The 21,646-nt window shown below is 42.1% G+C and overlaps 1 protein-coding gene across 5 annotated transcripts in view; it reads right to left on the bottom strand.

Moving 5' to 3' along the window:
* rnf24 (ring finger protein 24) overlaps positions 1–21,646 on the bottom strand; it is a 46,504-nt gene that overhangs the window by 17,713 nt on the left and 7,145 nt on the right. For 4 of the 5 annotated variants that reach the window (XM_072669654.1, XM_072669651.1, XM_072669653.1 and 1 more), the window contains 3 exons: positions 12,313–12,462; positions 3,441–3,483; positions 1,045–1,086 (listed from right to left, as the gene is read on the bottom strand). In XM_072669654.1, coding sequence (XP_072525755.1) covers positions 1,045–1,086; positions 3,441–3,483; positions 12,313–12,455 — 228 coding nt within the window. In that variant the 5' untranslated portion in view covers positions 12,456–12,462. Of the gene's footprint in view, positions 1–1,044; positions 1,087–3,440; positions 3,484–12,312; positions 12,463–20,494; positions 20,553–21,646 lie in introns of all 5 variants that reach the window. The other variant, XM_072669649.1, reaches the window with a different exon arrangement.

Below are 21,646 nucleotides of genomic sequence, written 5' to 3' on the forward strand. Positions count from 1 at the left end.
TCTTGTTGAAGGATAACAGCTATAGGATCCACATCTTTACCTTCTGATACACAGTACTGTGCAGATGTTTTAGGCACCTAAGCACAGTGAGTTTTCACTGTAGAAACAGTTCCAGACTCCAGATCCCATTAGAACAGATGCAGGTAAACATAAATACAGAAATGAGGAACAAGAAATTCTCATTGTGAAGAAAGTAGTTGAGATCTGGAGAGCTTGGTTCCAGATTTCTCCTGGATGCCCCCATCACCCGAAGTGTGGATGTGCTTTGGAGATGACGAAGCTTTGGAGAAGCTTTGGAGATGTTTTAATGTACACAGTGATGGAAAACCATGACTTCCTGTATGACTGTTATTAATATTTAATCTAATATTAGTGTTTTACTGAGCAAATTATCACTTACTGCCCAGATAACAGTCCTGTATAGGAATCATAAGAACCGCCTGGGATACCATAGCAATCACCTAACAACCATTTAGCAGGACCACAATATCCACTTGGAATACCACAGCAACCACAGGACCATGCTATCAGCATATGGTGAATAGGGAGGAGAACTTGGAGAACATTGGGCTTGAGTTCAGGTGGTTTCTGACTGTGGTACTGAGCCAGGAATGAGAGATGACACAGTTAAAGGGGGGTGACGGGGTGGTAGTGGGTTGCCAAGACTTTGCCAAGTTAAAGACACATGAACAAGGTAGAGATGGTATTTATAGGACCTCAGATTGTGAGGATGAGCTTCAGGCATGTTCCTCCTCCTCTCAATTTGTTTGCTATTTCATACCATCACTTAGCATAACCATAGCAACCACAGGGATACCATAGCAACAACCTAGAAACAGCCTATTGACTGCCTAGGAGTGAGTTTCTCTCAGTAAATGCACTTCTCTAGTTATTATTAGTCTTAAAAAAGGCCTATATATTTCCCATGCGACACTGGATAACTACGACCCGGCCAGGTTTTCGTTTCTATTTTTGCCTTGGTACTAAAATAAATGTGGCGCACTTACACAAATAACAGCTTTAGCCGACGTACAATGTGCTTACCTCATGCAGGTTTAGTTCTTTTACTTTTTCCTTCTGAATGACCTGTGAAATAGATGAAAAAGAAGAAAAAGAGCAGTGAGGATGACTAAACGTTCGCCAAAGTATTTCATCAGCACAATGCCATATTCACACGCTAGCTATAACTAACTACTGTTCAGATGAGAAGAGTGTGTCTGAAGGCTGTCTGACCCAGTGCTACCAGCAATTCAAAAGGAATCTGAAGAAAGTACTGCGCAGCTCCAAACATAAGACGTGAGGAAGACTGTGTGGATTCAGAGGGACAACATCTGCAGCCGTGTTTGGAATTATGTAACAGACACAGCGCTGCTGGGGACATATTAACCTTGCAGCTCTGCCTGCGTCTCTAATTTGCGCTGGTATTGTGCTAGTCTATTTATTACGCGTGTGAATAGCCAATGGCTGTTTTTTGTTTGAGCTATTTTTATTAGGCAAAGGATTTTTAGAAAGCCGACACTTTTGTTTATTTGCCCTTTATCTGAACCCCCTACGTGATGGGCTGAATGAACACACCATTACACACCAGGGAAACACAGGCTGGTGGATAGGCCAACCATATTCACAAATGTGTGCAGACTTTAGGGTCAGGCTATCCTACTCCTACATGTCCTCATTTTAATCAGTCTGGTCATAAAGACTCATTAAGACTTAATATAGAAAGTTTATTATAGCTTCTCGTGACTTTTTAGTTTTTAATGATCTTATTCAGACAGTTTGAAATATTTGGGTGATCCTTAAATTAGGGGATCTTTTATGTGCCCATCTATGTTAGAAATATGTCAAAATCTAGAAATACATAATAATTACAAAATATAAATAGGTCATCTTTTTTTTTTTTTTTGGTTTTCAACATAAATATTGTGCTAGTTTGGCCTCGTCCCCAACCCTTGCAAACCCTTTCTCTGCCCCAATAAAAATGATCATTAATTTTTAAAAAATCATAATATATTTTTATGATAACATTAAAAGACACAGGATGTATTTTTATATATATTTACATTTATATTTATCCATCATTTCCGCATACTGCACATTTTTAAACAATATATTACATGGCTGTCATTATCGTAACAACAGCCTGTGATTTCTGTGATTAAGGTTATTTATTTATTATTATTTAAAGGTAATATTTGTTTATGTTACAATCATGAAAACAAACACTGACAGAGAAGTAAATGTCAGCTTGAAAAGAAGTCATTTATTCATGTATTCTTCCTGATCGTGGGTTGGGTTTATTTAGCGTCATTACCGTTTATTTCCATTACCGTTACACCAAAGAAATGTAATGTTCACCTGATTTATAAGCACTTAAAGAAGTGAAATACACAAGTCGGATATACTAGCTGTTGAGTAGTGTTAGAAATGACATGACCTGGGGTTGGTTTGTCTTGAAAAAAGTGAAAATTGTCATTACCGCAACACATCATTACCATTGCAAAGCTGGTTGTGATGGCAATGACAGGTATTCAGTTTCACCATCATCATCTCATTGCATCAAACCGGGAGAGGGCAATCTTTTTCTCAATCTTTTTCAATCTGCCAAATTTGTATCATATCGTGATAGATTTTGCTGTACACAATATATGTTATTCTATATATATATTTTAAGCATATCAAGTATTTTGTCAATGCTTAATAAACACAGACCAACTGCATGTTTTATCACTGTACTAAGTATGGGACAGTTTTTGTATAATAGTAGTATGACAATCTGTCGCCACTCATGCATTTTGTCTGCGATCATGTGTATCACAATGAATGTAACTGTACTGTCAGCCAGTTTCAGCTGTAAGAGCTCAACAAGAGTAGGGATGACTTGTAATGTCCTGGATTTCTGCACTGGCATTTACATGAAATTACATATATAATATTTAAATTCTATATCAGCACAGTCTTGGCCTTCATTTTTTTACATTAAAGCATGTAAACACTGTCTTGGTGAGATGGTAAAAAGAGCCCCACTTCCAAATGGAATTGTCCATTTCCAAACGGTCAGCTTTTAAATACGACCCACATGCATAAAGCAATCTCAGCACTGATTAGCCAAAAAGCTGACTGCAGCTCAAATTTGGTGATGCATAAGCCTTTCAAACACATCTAGGATGGGCCACTTTGCTATTGGAGAGAACTATAGCTAAATAACAGGGACTCAGTCCTGCCCTCAGCGGTTGGGGATTATTTGACGAGGGAAGTGAAGCATCCCCCACCTCCTACCAGACATATGGGTGCTGACACAAGTGCAAATGTAATTAAGTCCTGGTGGGGGACATGGACCTCATGAGCGGGCTAAAAGAAACGAGCCCTGATGCTTGCTTCAAAAGCAGACGGGCAGGCCGTGCTTAGCGCAGCTGTTTAAAATGGATTCGCCAGTTACCAACCTGTTTGTATGCGTAGAGCTCCTTGTGCGCCTGATGTCGCAACCTGAAACGATGGGGGAAGAAGGCATTTCTGGTTTAGCCACAGAACTGGAGACAGATTTAAAACAATGAAATTTTTTTTATCTGTGTGGGGAAAAGGTCACAATGCATAGTAAGTACAGCAAGATAAACAATGGTATAACTGGATCTAATCAAGCCAAGATAATGGCAGGGATCCAGGCTCTAACAAAAGCCTGTTAATGTGCCAAGGTCTTGGTTTGAGAGAGTCAGTCAGCCAATTAAAATGAATTGCAGGTCTTTAAATGACAGTTTCTCCCACTTCCAGTCAATAGTAGTTCAATTACAGAAGAACAAGCAGGATTTTGAAGGCACTTGTTTGCATATCATGGTCTGGGTCAGTCCTGGAGGGCTGGTCTCCTACAAAGTTTGGTAGTTACCCTTCTGAAACACACCTGATTCAACTCAAGCAACGTGTTGGACTGGTGTGAGCAGGCCCACTACCAAACTTCGCTAGAGACCTTCCCTCCACCCTTGGCCTAGATGCTAGTAATGCAGTAGTTTCTAACAGTCGAAAATAATGTACATAGTGGACTGATTACAAATCTCCTTCCTGGGCTCTTTGTAAATGACCTGACTGCTTCAAAACTAAACAACGTACCTGCCAGTCGGCTCAGGTTTAATAATACGCTTTCCTTCTCTGGTAGGTAGCTAAATATATGTTGGTCTCCTTCCTGTGTGGCCACACAGCTTGTTTTTCAGACCTTGTACTAACCCCTAGCTTGAACCCACACTGGCTGAAGCCAGATGTAACATCAGGGGTAGCTGAAAGAGGCTTGGCCTGCGGTCTGGGGTGGTCATTACTAGGCCTCTGGAAATTCAACACTTCCTGTCCAGTGTTCAGACTATCTTTGCACAGGTGTCTGATTTGTGGACTAGACTGAGCCACTCTGAGCTAGTCTGAGCTAGTCTCAGCAAGTTGTGCAGACCCACTCTTAGGCTTAAGCCTGTCTGAGCCAACACTCAACTGGCCATTATAAAAATGCTTATTTGTGTGGGTATAAATGTGTGTGTCAGAGAGTGAAACAGAGCCTGTTTGGTGCGTCTGACTGCTTGTGGAAAAATACTGGAATGTTTGCGTCCTGTGGGAGCAGGAATAAAAATCGCAGTAACTGTTTTGGTTTATTATACTGTGGACCTGGTGATAGGGAATTAATGCTGGAGAACTTTCGGAATTATTCTGGCCAGATTTATGGCGTTTTATACACCAGAATGTCTCTAAAACAATAAACCATCAATCCAGCAAACGCTGCTTCATAACAGGACATCATCATTCAATACAAAAATAGCAAAAGACAATATAGCACAGTCAACCCCAATGACATCTTATATCATAGGCAATATCATCCATTAGGCAGAAGTTCTGGCAGAAAAGATGAAAGGGGACACAAATATACAATGAAAATAAGGTTGTAAGATTTACCTCCATTACAAGTAACCTTAACCTCTCGGAGCAGAGTGAGAGGGATCTGTAAAACAGGCAGCACAGTCTAGGAGATAAACTGACATTTCTGAAAAAGACCAGCAGGTAAAGGTGCAGAACTCCCATTGATGGAAGGTGGAGGAGTGGGGCCTGTTCTGAGGATGTTCTTGGTGTGAATTTGGAGGGGTTCTTTCTTGTACTGATGGGCGTGCTGTGGGTTTATACACTCTATATCTATGGAGCTATGGAGCATCATCCAAACCCTTTGGGATCAGTTAGAGAGGTGTTCATGGTCCAGAACTGACCACCCTACATCAGTACCTGACCTCATTAATACTGTGTAACATCTGTATCAGTGTCAAACAACAATGTTGATTTGAATTTTAGTATTATTTATTGATGACAAACTCTGGAAGATTTCCTAACATCTGGTTAATGTTTGCATTACAGTAGCAGTAAAGTGCCCCGGGGGTTCATTTCATTAAAAGAAACAAAACAATCCCATTATAACAAGCTACATAGCATGATATTATTAACTTTACCATGGTTAAAATCTAATCTTATTGGATTCTGTGATATACTTGGAAAATTCTGTGAGATTGAGTTTAGTCCTCTTGTTATGTTGCGAGTTAAATTGACTTGTTTCGATGATTAAAAAATATTTTATTATTTTTATTATTTATTATATTTATCATTTTGGAGCATGAAACCCTGTCTGCTGGCTCTTATAAATGGAAAATGACTCACTTAATGTGTTTGCAACACCACCCTCACTCCAAGTCTGCAAGGTCAAATCAAATCTAAATGTAAAAAATCTAAATAAAACATAAATACATTTGACAAAAGTGTTGAAAATCTAGTTTGTACCAATGTTCTGTATCTTTTTTTGTGAAAAATGAGTGAATTATCATAAACAAACCATGATCTGTAAGTGGTGAAATTTCTGATTACACTAGCCAGATAACATGCCCATGTGGGGCCTGTATGGGTAGCCTTTTTGGTGGAAACCAAAAAGTTTTGTCTACAGGCTCCATGTTGGCCCCACATATGGATGCCCACCAGGGTCAGTGATGGAACTCTAGGGTTGTACACTGCACATGCGGCCTAGGTAGGACCCATGTGAGATTAAGGTGGGCTGTAACAATCGGACATCAGTAACGACACTTGTACAAACCCATCGTTTTTATCCCATCAGTTTTATCAACTTTTAGAAACATGCACCAGGTCAATCTGACCCAGGAACATCACTGCTGTTTTTTATGCAGTTGAACGTAACAGGAGGGTTAATCAATATCGCCCAGCACTGACCAGTAGCATGCCATCTTTTCTAGTGTTTTGAAATGGTCAAGCCCCCAGACTGATGTGTAAACAATGTGGGAAATGTCAGACGTGACATGAATTTACATTTTGTTCCCTTTCGGAGGCCCTGCAAGATAAACACTAGCCTGCTCGTTGTGCACATGTGTGTATTCCCCAGGCCTCGGGAGTACTTCGCATATGTGTGTTGCTTCTAGTGAGAGGCTGCTACATTTGGTCTCTTGTCAGACTGAGTGTGTGTGTGGTGAATCACTGCCTTTTTCACACTCTCGCTCCAGCTCACGACTCCCTCGTGCTACAGGTACGGAGTGTGCTCATACCGAACACGAAGAGGTTCCAATTTTAGTGGCATTAGTCTGGGGTCTGGACAAGGAGGACCCCCTGTCCTGCACCTTTCAGTGGTTTCCGGCTCTAACCTGTTACCTTCAACTCAGGAACCTTAGAGACCTGTATAAGGGCCCCTACTTCAGTTCCTTACATTCTAATGACAAATTATATATTAGTGTCATAGCAGTTACTGAATCATTCATAAGGGTTACTGAATCATTTAGGGTAGGTACTGAATCATTAACAGTAGACACTGAATCATTACATATTAGTTTGATTGTGTTTGATTAGTGATTGGTGTGGCACAACAGATAACACCACTACTGGTCAGTAAGCTACCACAGCATGTGGGAGACTGGGGTTTGATTCCTGGTCTGGGTGACCATGCTGCGCTACACCACTAAGAGTCCTTGAGCAAGACTCCTAACACTACATTGGCCCTCCTCTGTAATACCAGTAACCTTGTAAGTCGCTCTGGATAAGAGCGTCAGCTAAATGTCGCGAATACAGTTTCATAGCAGTTACTGAATCATTCATAAGGATTACTAAATCATTTAGGGTAGGTACTGAATCATTAACAGTAGGCACTGAAATATTACATATTAGTTTCATTGCAGTTACTGATTCATTCATAAGGGTTACTGAATCATTTAAGGCAGGTACTGAACCATTTATAATGAATGTAAATTATAGTATTTCCTAATCCTTTATAGAAGGTAATGGATAATTTACAGTAGTTACTGAATCTTTTACAAAAGGTACTGAAATATTTACTGTAGCTACTAAATCATTTATAGCAGTTACTGAACCATTTATAGAATGTACTGAAAAATATGACAGTGGTTGGTAATTGTTTATTAACGGTACTGAATAATACAAATAAATAAATAAAAATAATCAGGTGCTACTGAATCTTTTACTGAAATATTTACTGTAGTTACTGAATCATTTAAAAGCAGTTACTGAACCATTTATAGACGGTACTAAACGTTTTACAGTAGTAACGAATCCTTTACACAACATACTCAATCATTTACAGTAGTTACTGATTTTTAATAGAAGGTATTAAATAATTAACAGTGATTCCTTAATCAATTATGCTGAATAATTTACAGACAGTACTGAAAAACAGTGATTACTAAATCATTTAAAGAAGATTAGAAGTTACGAAATAATAGGTGATAAACTAACAAAACTAAAAAATTAACTTGGGTTCAAAGGTTTAATTAGCTAATCAGCTGGATCAGATGTGTTGGAAGAAGGGTAACCACTAAAATGTGCAGGGTAGTGGGTCCTCCAGGACCAAGATTGGGAGCCGCGATTCTAGATTATTATGTTAGATAATTATATAACTATAATAATTATAATAATAATACAGTATAATCTCTCTTATTTGCATATTGACTGCAATTATACAATCCAGATTATACAAACCAGAACAGATTTTCTCATCTTGTTTTAATAAGCTGCAAGACCTACAGGATCAAAGATCATGCAGGTACTCCAAAGATGCCACTACTCCAGTATAATGACCACACCACTACTGGTTTACTCCAAACAGAAGCTGCGAGGAGTCCATCACTTCCCCCCATTGTTTTATACATGATGAATGGGAGCCATGGCACTGAGAAATGGCATGATAGAGGCTGGGTAGGAGGCTGCTATTTTCAGCGCAGGCTAAATTCGCCAATGTCGTCATGTCCGTCTCACCCTGCTGCTGTATGCGATATGAATATTTCAATGCTGGAGTTTAGGTGCAATGGAAGCTGGGGAGCTCTGAGGCTAGCAGGCTTGGCAAGGGGAAGAGAGGGACAGGGGACGCAAATGGATGCAAAGGGAGACTGCATCTTTAGAAGCTTTTCAGAGTGGATCTAGATGTAATGTCCTTTCTTCAGTGACTTGGTAATCTGACCACCTCCATCTATTGTAGACTTTTCTATATATTGGAAGCTGCTATTCTTACATGTTGGTGGTAGTGTGTGGTGGGTGGCTAAAGAGCAAAGAGAATGTGTATGAAGTGAATGAGATGGGAACTTACCCCCCACTGGTTAAGGTGAATTTAGCCGCTGGTTCGCACTGTCTTAGGTAAGAAATGCTACACATGTGCACGTTAAAGCTACAGCTGTCAGGGACGACTCCATGACAACAGCACTAACGTAAAATGTGACTAGTTGGCCACATCCCTACTAGCCTGCGTGTCTACAGCCTAGGGACTGTGTTGAGTTATAACTAAAACTATCATCCTGGATGGAGACAATGAAGATGTCAGCATAATTTGTAAATCACTATTAACCTCACAATCCAAATTACCAGCCAAGTCACTTAAACCCTAGGTTTATTTAGAAGCTTTATTTTTAAGACTATCATTCAGTAATTACAACAAATTCTTCCATTATCCACTATAAATAACTATTCTGTAACCACTGAGATATTCAATAACTACTATTCGTTATTAAGCATATCCACTATGAGTTATTCAGTAACTACTGTGAATTATTCTGTATCCACTATGAATTATTTAGTACCCACTATAAATGATTCAGTTACTACTATGAATTATTCAGTTATCCACTATGAATTATTCAGTTATCCACTATGAATTATTCACTAACTAATATGAATTAATGAGTATTTAGTGGGTATTAATCACTACATTGTGTATTCACAAACTACTATTAATCGTATAGTATCATAATGAATTACTTAGTATCCACTATGAATTATTCAATACCCTTTTAGTGAACAACTACTATGAATTAATCAGTAACTTCTATTAATTATTTAGTATTCTGTATATATTTATTAGGATCTACTATGGAGTAAACTAGTAAATTTAGTAACTAATATTATGGAGTACACTAGAAGGTAATTTAGTCACTAATATAAGCTATTTTGAATCATTTATGAATTCATCAGTATCTACTATTATAATATTCAGTAGATATAATATTCAGGATCCACTATGAATTATTCAGTAACTACTATTAATTATTTAGTACCCATTAAACAGAAACTACTTTATTTAGTTTAGTTCATATTTAGTCTCCATTACAAATTAATCAGTACATAAAATACATTATTTTGTTTCCACTATGAATTATTTAATAACTATTATAAATGATTCAGGATCCACTATGAACTATTCAATAATGTCTATGAATTATTTAGTAACTACTATCAATTATTTAGTATCCATGATGAATTAATCAGTAACTACAATTAATTACTTTCCACTAGTAATTAATTGTATTGTATTGTAATTGTATTGTTCCACTATAAATTATTTAGTTACTAATAGGTTTTATTCAGTATCCACTATGAATTGTTTCAGGGGTCAGCAGTGTGCATACCCGGTTTTTGGGTTTAAAGGGTTTAAAGATACTAAAATTGACTGACATAACTGCTCAATTTAAATTCATACACGCTTCTCTAATTGCTGTCCTTGACTTGCATCTGGAGGATAGATCAGCTGGGAGTAAAACACCAGCCTCAACATAAAAGAGGATAAAGGCATGCTGTATCAACCTCAAGGCTGAGCCCACCACGGTTCGTGACTGTGCAACTAAGAAGCTTTGGTACAGTGATTGTGTCAGTAAAGGGCCTTCAGCGGTCTGCTGAACAGGCAGCGGGGCCAGATTCAAGCAAAGAGAGCTTGTGCACTTTTCAGATTATCAAGTCAGGAGTTGGTACTAGCTTCTCCAAACTGTGCTGTTTGACCTTCTCACTCTTTGTGACAAACATCAATAAGCATCGGTCAACAACAACGTCATTCATGCTCAGAGCGGCATTCGCATGACATACAGCTGCAGCCCGACCGATGTGAAAGCTAATTTTGGAATTTAACAGTTAATAGAATTTCAGAAAAGAGCCTGGGATTTCCTTTATTCTGGTTCCAGCGGCCTGAAAGCTCTCCTTAGTTCATTTGCACAGGGCATGCATGGCTAAAGTTTGGTCAGTTTGGGATAAATGGATTCAGAAGACACATTTACAGGAGTGAATCCGCTACAGTGAGTCCTCTGAGTTACGTGTCACGGTACGGACATCGCTGTTCAGTGCAGGCAGTCATGTGGGGCTGTTGGATTAGTGTGCAATGATTGAAGAACGCATTGTGGGAATTGTAGTGAACATCAGAGTATCATTATGGTAATGGTATTTACCATATCTTATCTTATCTTCTCTTAGTTCTGTTTTTTGACAGGAAGGGCTTCCTCAAGCTTGCTTGGTCTCGTTCTGACTGTAGATGTTGTACTGTGTACTGTGTAGGTCTGCGCTCGGACTGAACTCGCTAGGACGTGGGATCTGGTCACGTTGGCAGTTGATTTAAATGTTCTCTACTTGGAAATGATAAAGCTGACAGTGGAGATCTTTTAAAAGCCCTTTTCCAGACTCCTCTGCATCTACAGCCTTCTTTCTGAAGGCCTCAGAGAGCTCTTTGGATCTGGCCATTCTGATGATCTTCACCACTCACTTCAATAATCAAGAGCAGACCAGACTAAATGTCTGAGGTGTAAATAAGACAGGCTCCTCCAGAATCCTCTCTAACCATGTTCTGATCATCTGCAGCTGATGTTCTGCACCTGATTCTAATTTTAGACATTTTAAGTAGTAATAAATGTAAGTGTACCATCTCTCAATATTGTTCAAATGATCAGATGATCAAATCGATCAGATGCTCATTAAATTTATTAAAAAAGGAAATAACGTATACCTTATTTCTATATATAAAAAGATATCTAGTAAGTAATATTATTATTATTATTACTATTATCATTCATTTTTTTATTTGTACTACTACTATTAACAACAGGCTAATTACAGCATTCAAGGTGGCCCATTCATTTCCCTTGCCTTATTGAGCGGCAGGCTAATGACTGGGGCATGTCTGCGGCATTCAAAGCCGCTGCAGCCTTCAAAGTAAACGTGATAAAAGAGCCTCGCTCTTCCTTCTCGGTGCGCAGATGAAAGTGAAGTCCTCCTAGGCAGCACCATCTGTCAGTGGTTTCTGTCCTCTAATGCAGGTTTCTTTTCCCCTACACCTCCCTGTCCCTTCTTCTCCCCTTCATGCTCATTTTCCGAAGGATAAAACCCACCTTCGGGAGGGCTGTAAAACCCCAAAACGTTGCCCCATGTGAGGTCACTGAGCCCTGAGAGCGAAAAGCGTGTTTTCTGGCGAGTTATGTGACGTTGCAACTGGTGTTTTTGTGTTTGTGGTGTTTGGTGTTTGTTCTGAAAGCTAGGCTGAGCTTTTATGATGGAAACCACTTAATCTTTTACAAGGGGAACCGGTGAAGTTATGAGGTGAACTTTCCACTGTTTACTGAATTTGCAGGCTTGCGGCACCTGACGCTTCTGCTAGTTTACGAGCTGTCTTCATTGGCTCTTTACTACCCAGTGCACAGCAGAGCTCAAAAGCCAGTAGGTCATTAAGGATGATGTGCTTCTGTGTGTGCAACTCCAATTCTGGCTACTTAATGCAAAGAGTGCGGGTTCAGCAGTCCTGAACGCTCGGCCGATTTGTATTCATTAGCATTTGCTCTGCTTATGTTACAACGGCCCTGAAGTGACAAATGAACCAAGGAACGCTGGACCAGTGTTAATGCTCCACTACTCGAACCCTCCTCCTTAAAGGAGACGTCAACTTCTTTGGGCAGGCTGCGCAGCTATATGCCATCTTACACCCAGCGTAAGTGAGATGACTCAATTTCACATGATCTTTAAGAGGCAGAGGGAAGAGTTCTGTGGGCTTACCGAATCAGATAGCAGCAGAAGAGAAGGCTGAGGATGAACACGAAGATGGCGGTCCCGAAGACGACGATGTAGATATTCAGGGGGAGGTTCTGAAACCCTATATTCGGCATTCTGAAACTGTAGTGCTGGAAATCCGAGGTCATGGATATCCTGGTGGAGAAAACCAGAGAGGAGAGACAGGATGAGAGGCTGGATGTTCACGCTGAATCTTAAATCAACCTTTCAAATCAATTTTGCGCAACTTTTATTTGTGGTCCCAGACTGAACACCAATCCAGGATGTGATCGGGCAATCGTAATGAGAATGGTCAGATCACAGCGAATGAATTTCCACACAGTTCACTCTGCAAGTGCCTATCGCTGTGGTCATCATCCAGTGTGGGCAGCACATCAGCAGCCAAACAACACTGTTTCATGGTACATTCTGGCCCTTTCGCACCTCATTCCAGCTCATGAAATCATGGTGGATCTGACGAGGACGGTTTGTCTGCGTTATTTGACAATTTTATTTACCTCTGGTTAGGTTAGGGCGGTATCCACTCCTGTTTCAAAATAATACCACGGTATATGGTATTACCGAGGCAGGGAGGGGGGGGGGGGGGCAGGGGTTACGTATCACAAACTCAAACTGTCAGGTCAGAAAGATCAGATCTGAGCAAAACCTCTGACACGTAGAGATAGGAGAAAATGAAGACGCTGAAACATCAAACCGAGATTCAGATCGCAAGCCTAAATGTCAGCCCAAGGGCTGGGAGAGCGAGTGCCCTTTCCGAGCCCCATCCGTCACCATGGTGTCAAAGCAGGTCAGGCCTAGCCAGCATTTCCCTGCAGCGCTCCTCAGCCCTGACTAGCATTAACCTGCAAGCCAGTGGAACAAGCCGTCTCGCGGATGCAAGCGCCTCCTGGCCCGTCTCCATAACAACCATTAGCGGCCTCCACTCCAGTAATGAACAAACGGACTGCCGCTTATCTTGCGGGCGTGTGTGAGAGGAGGCCCAGACGGCACACCAGGCTTCTGTTAAGTGAGTAAATTCTGTGGCGCAGGCTGGGGAACATCAGCCCTGCAGGACCTATTACCCAGCAAGCACACCAACCGCCGTCTGTGAGAGAATTGACATTAACTGATCTTTGGAGATTTGGTACTGCTTCACTTTGGCATGCCCTCTTACAAACAGGCTTTTTAAAACAATCTTTTCCAATAATTAAGGTCTGCTGTTGGCATTCGGGTTTAAATCCAAGCCTGATCTTAAAACCAAACGCTGTAGAATATTGAATCTGATTTGATCTGATTTATATTTTATATAAATATAAAAAAAAACATGGGATGTTACTGTATCTGGCCAGCATCTGTGGGAAATCTTGACGTGTGGTGATCTGATAATGTGTCTCTTTAGCCTGTCCTGTCACGATTACCTTAGATTCTGTCCTTGGCAAGTGCTGAAGTACCTTAATAAACCAAAATACTGTTTATTGTAGGTGAAGGTATCTGGTATTGTCCAAACTTTGTCCCTGGAATTAGCTGATATTTAGAGATATGGCCTAACTCCCATTTGGAATGTCTTTCCATGAAAATGCTCCAGAGCAAAATCTCATACAGTAGAGTCAAGTCCTGCCAATAAAATAGGACTCTGGAGCAGATACATATGAACCTATTGGCACCATGCCTAATGCCAGGCGCGGGCTAGAGTGGTATATAGCCCCCAGCATTGAGCTGTGGAGCAATAGAAGTAACTGTGTTCTCCAGTTAAGTCAGAGATAAGGTGCATTTCATCTCTTCATCCCTGACATCACTAATGCTCTTGTCGCTGACTGCAATCAAATCCTCACAGCAATGCCTCTAGTAAATCTAGTCGAAAGCCTTCCCTGGACAGTAGAGACATTTACTCCAACAAAAGCAGGATCAACTCTCTTTTACTAACGCCTTTGATTTCAGAAACAATAACACAAAATGAGCAGGTGTCCCAATACTTTTGTCCATCTAGTTGTGTACAAATGTTGCAATGAAACATGGTGGACTTAAGAATCTTAGAAACATCTGAGAAACAGTGAGAACACATCTACCTGCCTGGACTGAATTTGAGTCAATCTGCTCTATGAAGACCCCTCACCAGTCCAGTCTGGACATGCCTGGACATGTGTGAACATGCAGATGTGAGAGAGGAAAAGAGAGTGTGAGAATGTGTGTAGAGGGTGTGTTCACGCCCAGGACATTTTTCTATGTGCTATAATGAATGCTTTTGTGTGCTTTGACACTGTTTTCTACCTCAAGGGGACTTTCCCCCTTGCTCAGAAACCTGAGCTCCTACCAGAAAGCCTCCGACCACCAGCGCAGCCTCCCTTTCCCCGATTAAAGCTCCACTCGAGCGCAGCTTACAGACACAGCGGTGGAACCTCGTCCAGAAATCAATAACCCACCCTGATAGAAACAACACAGGGCTCCCACACACACACACACATAGACACACAGTCACAACAGTTGTAACAGTTCATGCGTAAAATCACTGCCGGTATGCAGTGGTAAACAGCAGTGGACGTTGGTTGGCTGCGTCGGGTCCAGCCTCTCTGTCTTCTGTCCAGTCATTTTTGCCAGTAAGCCCTGGAGCTGTTCCAGGAGGGCCCCGCCGCCTGTTGTTCGGTTCCCCTGGCCGAAGCACCCCTCCACTGTCGCCCACCCACTCTGTAGCTCTGCTTATCTGAGCTGGCAAACGGGACCAGACTCCTGTAGTCTGTTTTCCAGCCTCTACAGTGAGTCACGTATAAACACCCGGGGGAAAGCCTGGGTTATTGCTCCCTGATTTGTATGGAAACAAAATTAGCACAGCTGTTGCGCATGCCCATGAAGCAAGCCTAAATTACCTGGAAAATTGGGATGGTTTGAGTCTTTGAGCTTAACGTGTTTGCACACAAACTCATCTTCTGGAGAAGGCAGCTTCTGAGATGTATATTTCAGAAGAACAGAAGGATAGAGGGAGTTCAAGGCCACAAGCAGTGAAGCAGTGAAGTCCTACTTCACTGAGCTGGTCCCTGGCAGTGACATCCGTAAGTGTGGCCACACTCCGTCCCTGTTCTGCAACTTTTCATCTTGTCAGTTGGTGATGGCCAAGAAGCATGAGGCCTCCATGCGTTTACTGGCTTACAAACTGAGCTTAGATGTTCAAGAGCCGACGGATGTTACCTGCAACTCTTCCAGGTGCCTGATCTCCAGACTGAGTGCAAGCTGACTGACCGAGGGAACTAGGGGAAGGGTTTCATGTGTTTTACGAGACGCCTTGTTTATCAAAAGGTCACACAGACCACTGGGCGCTTGAGTTTAGCAGTTCCAGTGCGGAACTGGGACAAAAGTATTGGGACACCTTCTCATTCCTTGTTTCTCTTAAAATCAAGGGTATTAAAAAGAGTTTACCCTGTAATACTGTTTATTCTACTGTCCAGGGATGTGACGGCATTCAGTGACAAGAGTGTCAGTGAGGTCAGGATGTTGGATGACCACCACCCGCTTCATTCTCAACTCATCCCAAAAGTATCATCCATCATTTCAGAGCTCAATGCTGGGGGATTTTATACCCCTCTAGCTCCAATAAGTTCAAGTCCATCTGATCCAGAGAGTCCTATCCTATTGGAAGTACTTATCTACGGAGACTAGACAAGCTGTGTGTGTGTGCATTTGCACATCTATGTCAGCAACTTACTGGTGCAACTTAAAGTACCTGAATGAGTTCATTTACATGTATACTGAAACGGTTGCACCCTTAGCTCTTGCAGCCTTCAGTCAAACCCAGATGCTGCACAAGACAAGGGCCCAACTTTTCTGGACCATCACCGAAAAAGTTGCCAGCCTCCCAACTATCATAATGAACTTTACAAAGTCTCAACAAGGGCAAGGCAACTGGAGGTGAGATTTATTGCAGGAATGTCATCAGTATAACAGTGATTAAGCTAAGTTTTATGGTTTTATGATCCCGCTGGCGACGTGCCACTGTTAGGTGGCTTCGGCTTTCAAACCTCCATTCCTGCACTTCTATCGTCTTCCTGCTACACATGTCCAGTGTATGAACGATAACAACCTTACAACCTTTCCACGCAGACTTTCAGGTCTGTAAAGTAAGTGAAAAGTATCAATGCTGCCCACTTCAGCCGGCTTAGAAGTTTCAGTCCATAAATGTCAGCCCATCAAGGTCTCTATTATGTGGCGGTGAACAAGGACACAGAAGAAGCTTTCAAAGGTTATGCTGGAGAGATCAGCAAGGAGATTTAAGACTCAAGCCCCTTATTGGAAACTGAAATGACACCCCTCTCCACCCCCGGCTACACCTCTTCCCCTGCCTGTCACTGTCAGGATTCGGCAAGGATTCAGGAGCCATGCTGAACGAGCCTATCCCACTGCGTCAAATGAACTTGACCACAAAGCTGCTTTTGAGGAGGACGTTGGGCCAGATGCCTCCAGGTCCGAATAGGAAGGAAGCGGTCCTGACACGTCCTTTTTCTCCCTGTCTTTTCATTCTTTGGTTCCGGCAAAAGGTTGCTGTCTTTCCCTCTCGTCGTCTGTCTCCGTCTTACCACCCGAAGGTTTTTCAGCTGATGATGGTTGAACCGGCGGGAGATCACTTTCGATAATGCATTGAGTCCCATTCTCTCTTGCTTTTTGTATAGGGACATTTGTCAAGGTGGGAATGTGGGGGTCCTGTCTATGGGTTCAAATCAGCTTAGCATCTTTTTTGTACTGTCCCATTCAAGACATAGAGTTCCATGGTTCCTTGAGGTGCCTTTGAAACAATCCACGTCCAAAAAAAAAAAAAATAGGACATTAGATTTGCCTCTGATGTTTCATTCATATCCGTATCGCTCCAGATCTTTTCTAATTTAAGCAGCGTGATGTTTGCCTGGTTGTTCAACTCTACCAAGAACCTACCAGACACATTTTTTCTCCTATACCTCTAAAAATACACTCCAGTCACACAGAAGACGAAGTATCAGAAGTAACACAGCGAGAAGGAGGGCAAGCCTAAGAGCACTCTTAGCACAATGCATCCATAAAGCACACATGGCTGGATGTTCCTTGCTGTGAAAGAAAAATCTAAATGTACAGAGCAATTTCCATCCAACATCAGGAAACAGCCCCGACTGCACTCAGACAAAAAAGAAAAAAAATGCCATCCGAGTCTGAGCTTCCTAGAAGTGCCATAAGGCCCACATGTGGACAACCTGTTCTAGTCTAGAAAATGGGACATATACTGCACTACTGATGCTGCTGTGGTCCTCAGTTTCCCCCTCCCTTGCTCTGTTACATAACAGGCATATGCGTCTGCAATGCCACATTCCAACATACTCACGTTATCTAAAAAGCAGATCCCGCATGTCAAAGCCACTGTGGTGCGGATAAACACAATGCCTTACCCAGCCAGAGGAAAAGCCTCATCATACCCCCTCCCCCCTTCACCAGCCAAGAGAGAGGAAGAGGTCAAAACACCAAATCCCACTGGGCGAGATAAGAGAAGCCCATAAAACGTACGCTGAACCTTCACCCATTAAACAGAGAGTCGTCTTCGCACCGTGTAGAACTGTCTCCATTGTGTAGGTAGGCCTAATGTGTGGAAATACTAAACAGGGAGTTTTCCAGTACATGCAGTCTGTTATTATATAAGGTTCGCTAAGCACCGCAGAGCTGCTAAAATTACACAGGATCCACAGCCGTGGGAGAAGACAACCCCTAGACTCTCACACTTCTGCAGAAGGTGTGAACTCCAACTGCTGATGCTCAGAGGATGTTCAGAAGTGATCTGCGAGGCTGAAAGAGGAGGACCAGGGAGGTATTCTGGTATGCAAAACCATAGATGATTTAGGAGTCATAGGCACTTTCGCTCTGACCTGCTGAACTGGGACGCCATTCTCAAGACAACATCCCAAAGCAACGGAAGAGGTTTTAAGGAACTTCTTGGATTTCTTTTGGTACATCTGCTCAGCAATCCTAGGAACTGTGAGAATATCTCCATTAGAGTAACATGGGCAACATGACAATATTTGATACTAAGCTTATCTAAGCGTATTGAGCTGCATGTTTCACTACAAATAGTGTAATACGTCTGGTTTAACTGGATGAAGTGCTGCACATTTCCATAAAAATGCCTGTATTAAATATGGGAAAGTGTTTGGATGGTAGTCATTAAAAACCCATCACTACTGATGCATTTTGTCTGCGCTTACATCTATCCTGATGAATATCTTGTCTCGTGAAAATGTCTTTAAATATCGTAATACAATATTTTTGCCATATGGTCCAGCCCTAATCTCCATTTTTCACCTTAATTACTTAGGACAACCTGGACAACCACGCCTGACGCATATAACCATGCGGCTAAAACCCATGCTTAGCCTAGCCTGATTCGCTGTGCGCCCCTGCGGCCGCAAAAGGGGGCTTGAAAAACTGCATGCTGAGCAATCGGATTGCATTGTGGGACATGTAGTTCACTAGGTACCTACCAGATTTAACGTTAGCGTGTTGTGACTGCAACAAACTGGTCCATTTGCATTGCTGCATCTTTGATAAGGGCTCTGACGAACGATTGTTGGAGATATGGTGCACGGCAACCTAAACGAATGGCCTTTTAGTAGCATGGCTACGTTTCAGGCGTGATACCAGGCAGTCTTGCGCTACAACCCAGGTCGTCTTGGAAATCTACTGGGGGAAGGTGCAGCAACTGGGGAAACTTTCAAAAGCAAATATTAGCAAGACCTAACCCAAGTTATGTGAGCTAGGAGATAAGGAGATTGCAATGTTTCATATATGTGCTTATTACCTTCACTACACATGAACTCTAGCTCATTCGTGACTAATAGCTGTGGCCCATGACACAACCTCATAAGGAAATGCTATTGCGATATGCTAGGCTGTAATCACATCCCTCCGGCAGTTCTGATGACTGAAGTGTTTGCATTAGCCGGTCCTGATCTGAAACTCAGTCAGGCAGACTATAAGCGCATGGGTTTACAAGGACCTCTTTCGCACTGCCTGGCAGCCACAGTACGCATCCCAATTATACCTAGCAATGGCTGGCCGGTGGAGGAGTCTTGTTTAACCTAGATTGGTACGCCCCTTTAGACTGCATCTGCACTCTATGCTGAAAGGTTCTCTCAAGATTACACAGCACTTCTTTTAACACAGCTTTCGTTTAACCATTCATTGGAAGAGAAATGAGCTGTAGATGAAAGGTCAAGCCCTGTCCGGGCCTGTACAGTAAAAATGCTACAGTTTCTAACTTCCTATCTTCTACACATTACATTTCTGATCGCTGGTGTAATGGTCAGCCTTCTGGACTCTGAATCCAGCGGTCCAAGTTCAAGTCTTGGTGGGCCTGCAGTCATTTCTTGCTGACTCTCAACAAATCCAGCCATCCACATTACATTTTGTCATGTGGGTACGTGGTGTAATGGCTAGTACTTGTTGGGACCTGTGGTCATTTCTTAATGAAGGGGTTTCTATTAATGGATGTAACTTCTAATATCTTCTAATATGTTCTGAAGACTTGAAGGCCAATCAATGACCGTAGCACTGAAGGGTCTGGGAAAAACATGTGGATCATAAGTTTGTCTTTCAAAGTCAACAGAGCTTGAGTGCGCTCATCGTTTATTCGTTCTATAACGTTTGTTGATCTTTTGAGAACACAAAATCATCTCAGGTAGTCTCTTTTATAGCTCACAGCCTTCTCCAATCACATTAGCAAAATCCCCCGGGCCAGCAACAACCCTTTTGCTTATTTTATGCCTCAGACTAGACCACCACACAGCTCCCTAGGAGTGTGAGGCCCCCACAAGGACATCACATAACCTCCCTCTGACCGTGAAGTAAAACACATTTTTAGCCAAGTACTCCCCGCCAGACAGAAAGAAGAGCCGTCACATGGCCGTTCCTGTAATCTTCCACTGGAAGGCTGGGGAATGCAGTGACTGGCATGGCCGTAATGAGAGTGCTATCAATCTGGCCGATCCAAGAAGTGTAAATCTATGAGTCTGTTTACGCTTGCTCAACAGGTCAATGAGCCCTGAACGTGAACTCCAGACCAAAACACAATCAAGTCAATCCTCCACTAGGTTTGATTTGCCCAGGGAACCCATGCGGACGAGGCGATCAATACAACTCATTAGCATTGCTTTTGACCGCTGAGGTCATATTCAATGTGTCTACTCACGAGGTCATGAGTTGTCCTGATGACCAAATATAGCTGAGGGCTGTTATTTCCCTTTTTCCTGTGGTCAAAGACAGAAAAGTACCCAAAAGTCACTAAAAATACCAGGTTTAAAAGTGACACATTTGAAAAGGGTAGTTTTGTTTGTTGTCAAACGACTCGCTTTAATGACCTGGTTCAAAATTAACTTTCCAGTGGAATTTTCCGACGGCAAATCAGACCAAATCTGGTATTTTCACAGTTTCTGTTCACAAAACAAGACTGACTTCACACTTTCTGACTGTGGCATGACAGAAAGAAATTTTAGGCTTTTCGAGTGTTGGAATCCAGTTGTAAATTCGTGCTCTCTCTCTCTTTCTCTCTCTCTCGTACTATAAAAGCTGACTGTTTGCACTATTTCGCAACGGCAGCCTGAGCCAACTTCCAGGGACTTGTTGCGAGCCCCTGTAGTAGAACAAAAGGCAGCTCCCTCATTCTGAAGTGGAAATTTCCACTGGCAGCCCCGGCCCCAGCCATGCGGCCTGCACATTTGAAACCTAATATGCCAAAAGGTCGACAACAGACCGGGGGTCCTTGAGCCTCGTTCATCTACCAGGCTTCTCTAACACTGACAGTGAATATATTACCCATACGTGAGACAGTTTCCTGTCAGTGTGGCTCACTGATTTTAGCCAGTCATGAAGACTATCACTGGGAGAACACTTGCTATTACAAGTCAGAGCATCATTAGAAGAATTCCTACATTCTCTACTCCTTACAGGGAGTAGAAAGAAGCCTGGCATTGTTGTAACGCTTCTTGCAATTAAACATGGTGACACATCCCCCGTGTAAGCCTATCTTTCACAGAAAACAAATCAGAAAGGCCCCCAGGTTCTGAAATATCTGAAGACGTGGGCTGTTTTTCTGTGCACTTGTGCCAAAGCTGTAGAAGAAGTAGGTCAGGCCGTAAGTCTAAGACAAGGCAGGAGCAGGGGAATTTGACGAGATGCAGCAAGGAACCCTTGCATGTCAACATCTGTACCAGTATATTCTCAGAAGATGCTTTCAGTTTCTTCAATTTACCAAACTTTCCACCTCAGCCTGGGCTTTCGAAACAACACTTTCACTTTCACATCAACGTGCTATGTCACCATTAACCACTACAACTACTAATGC

This window comes from Salminus brasiliensis, chromosome 24 (assembly GCF_030463535.1).
Source record: "Salminus brasiliensis chromosome 24, fSalBra1.hap2, whole genome shotgun sequence".
Classification (NCBI taxonomy): domain Eukaryota; kingdom Metazoa; phylum Chordata; class Actinopteri; order Characiformes; family Bryconidae; genus Salminus; species Salminus brasiliensis.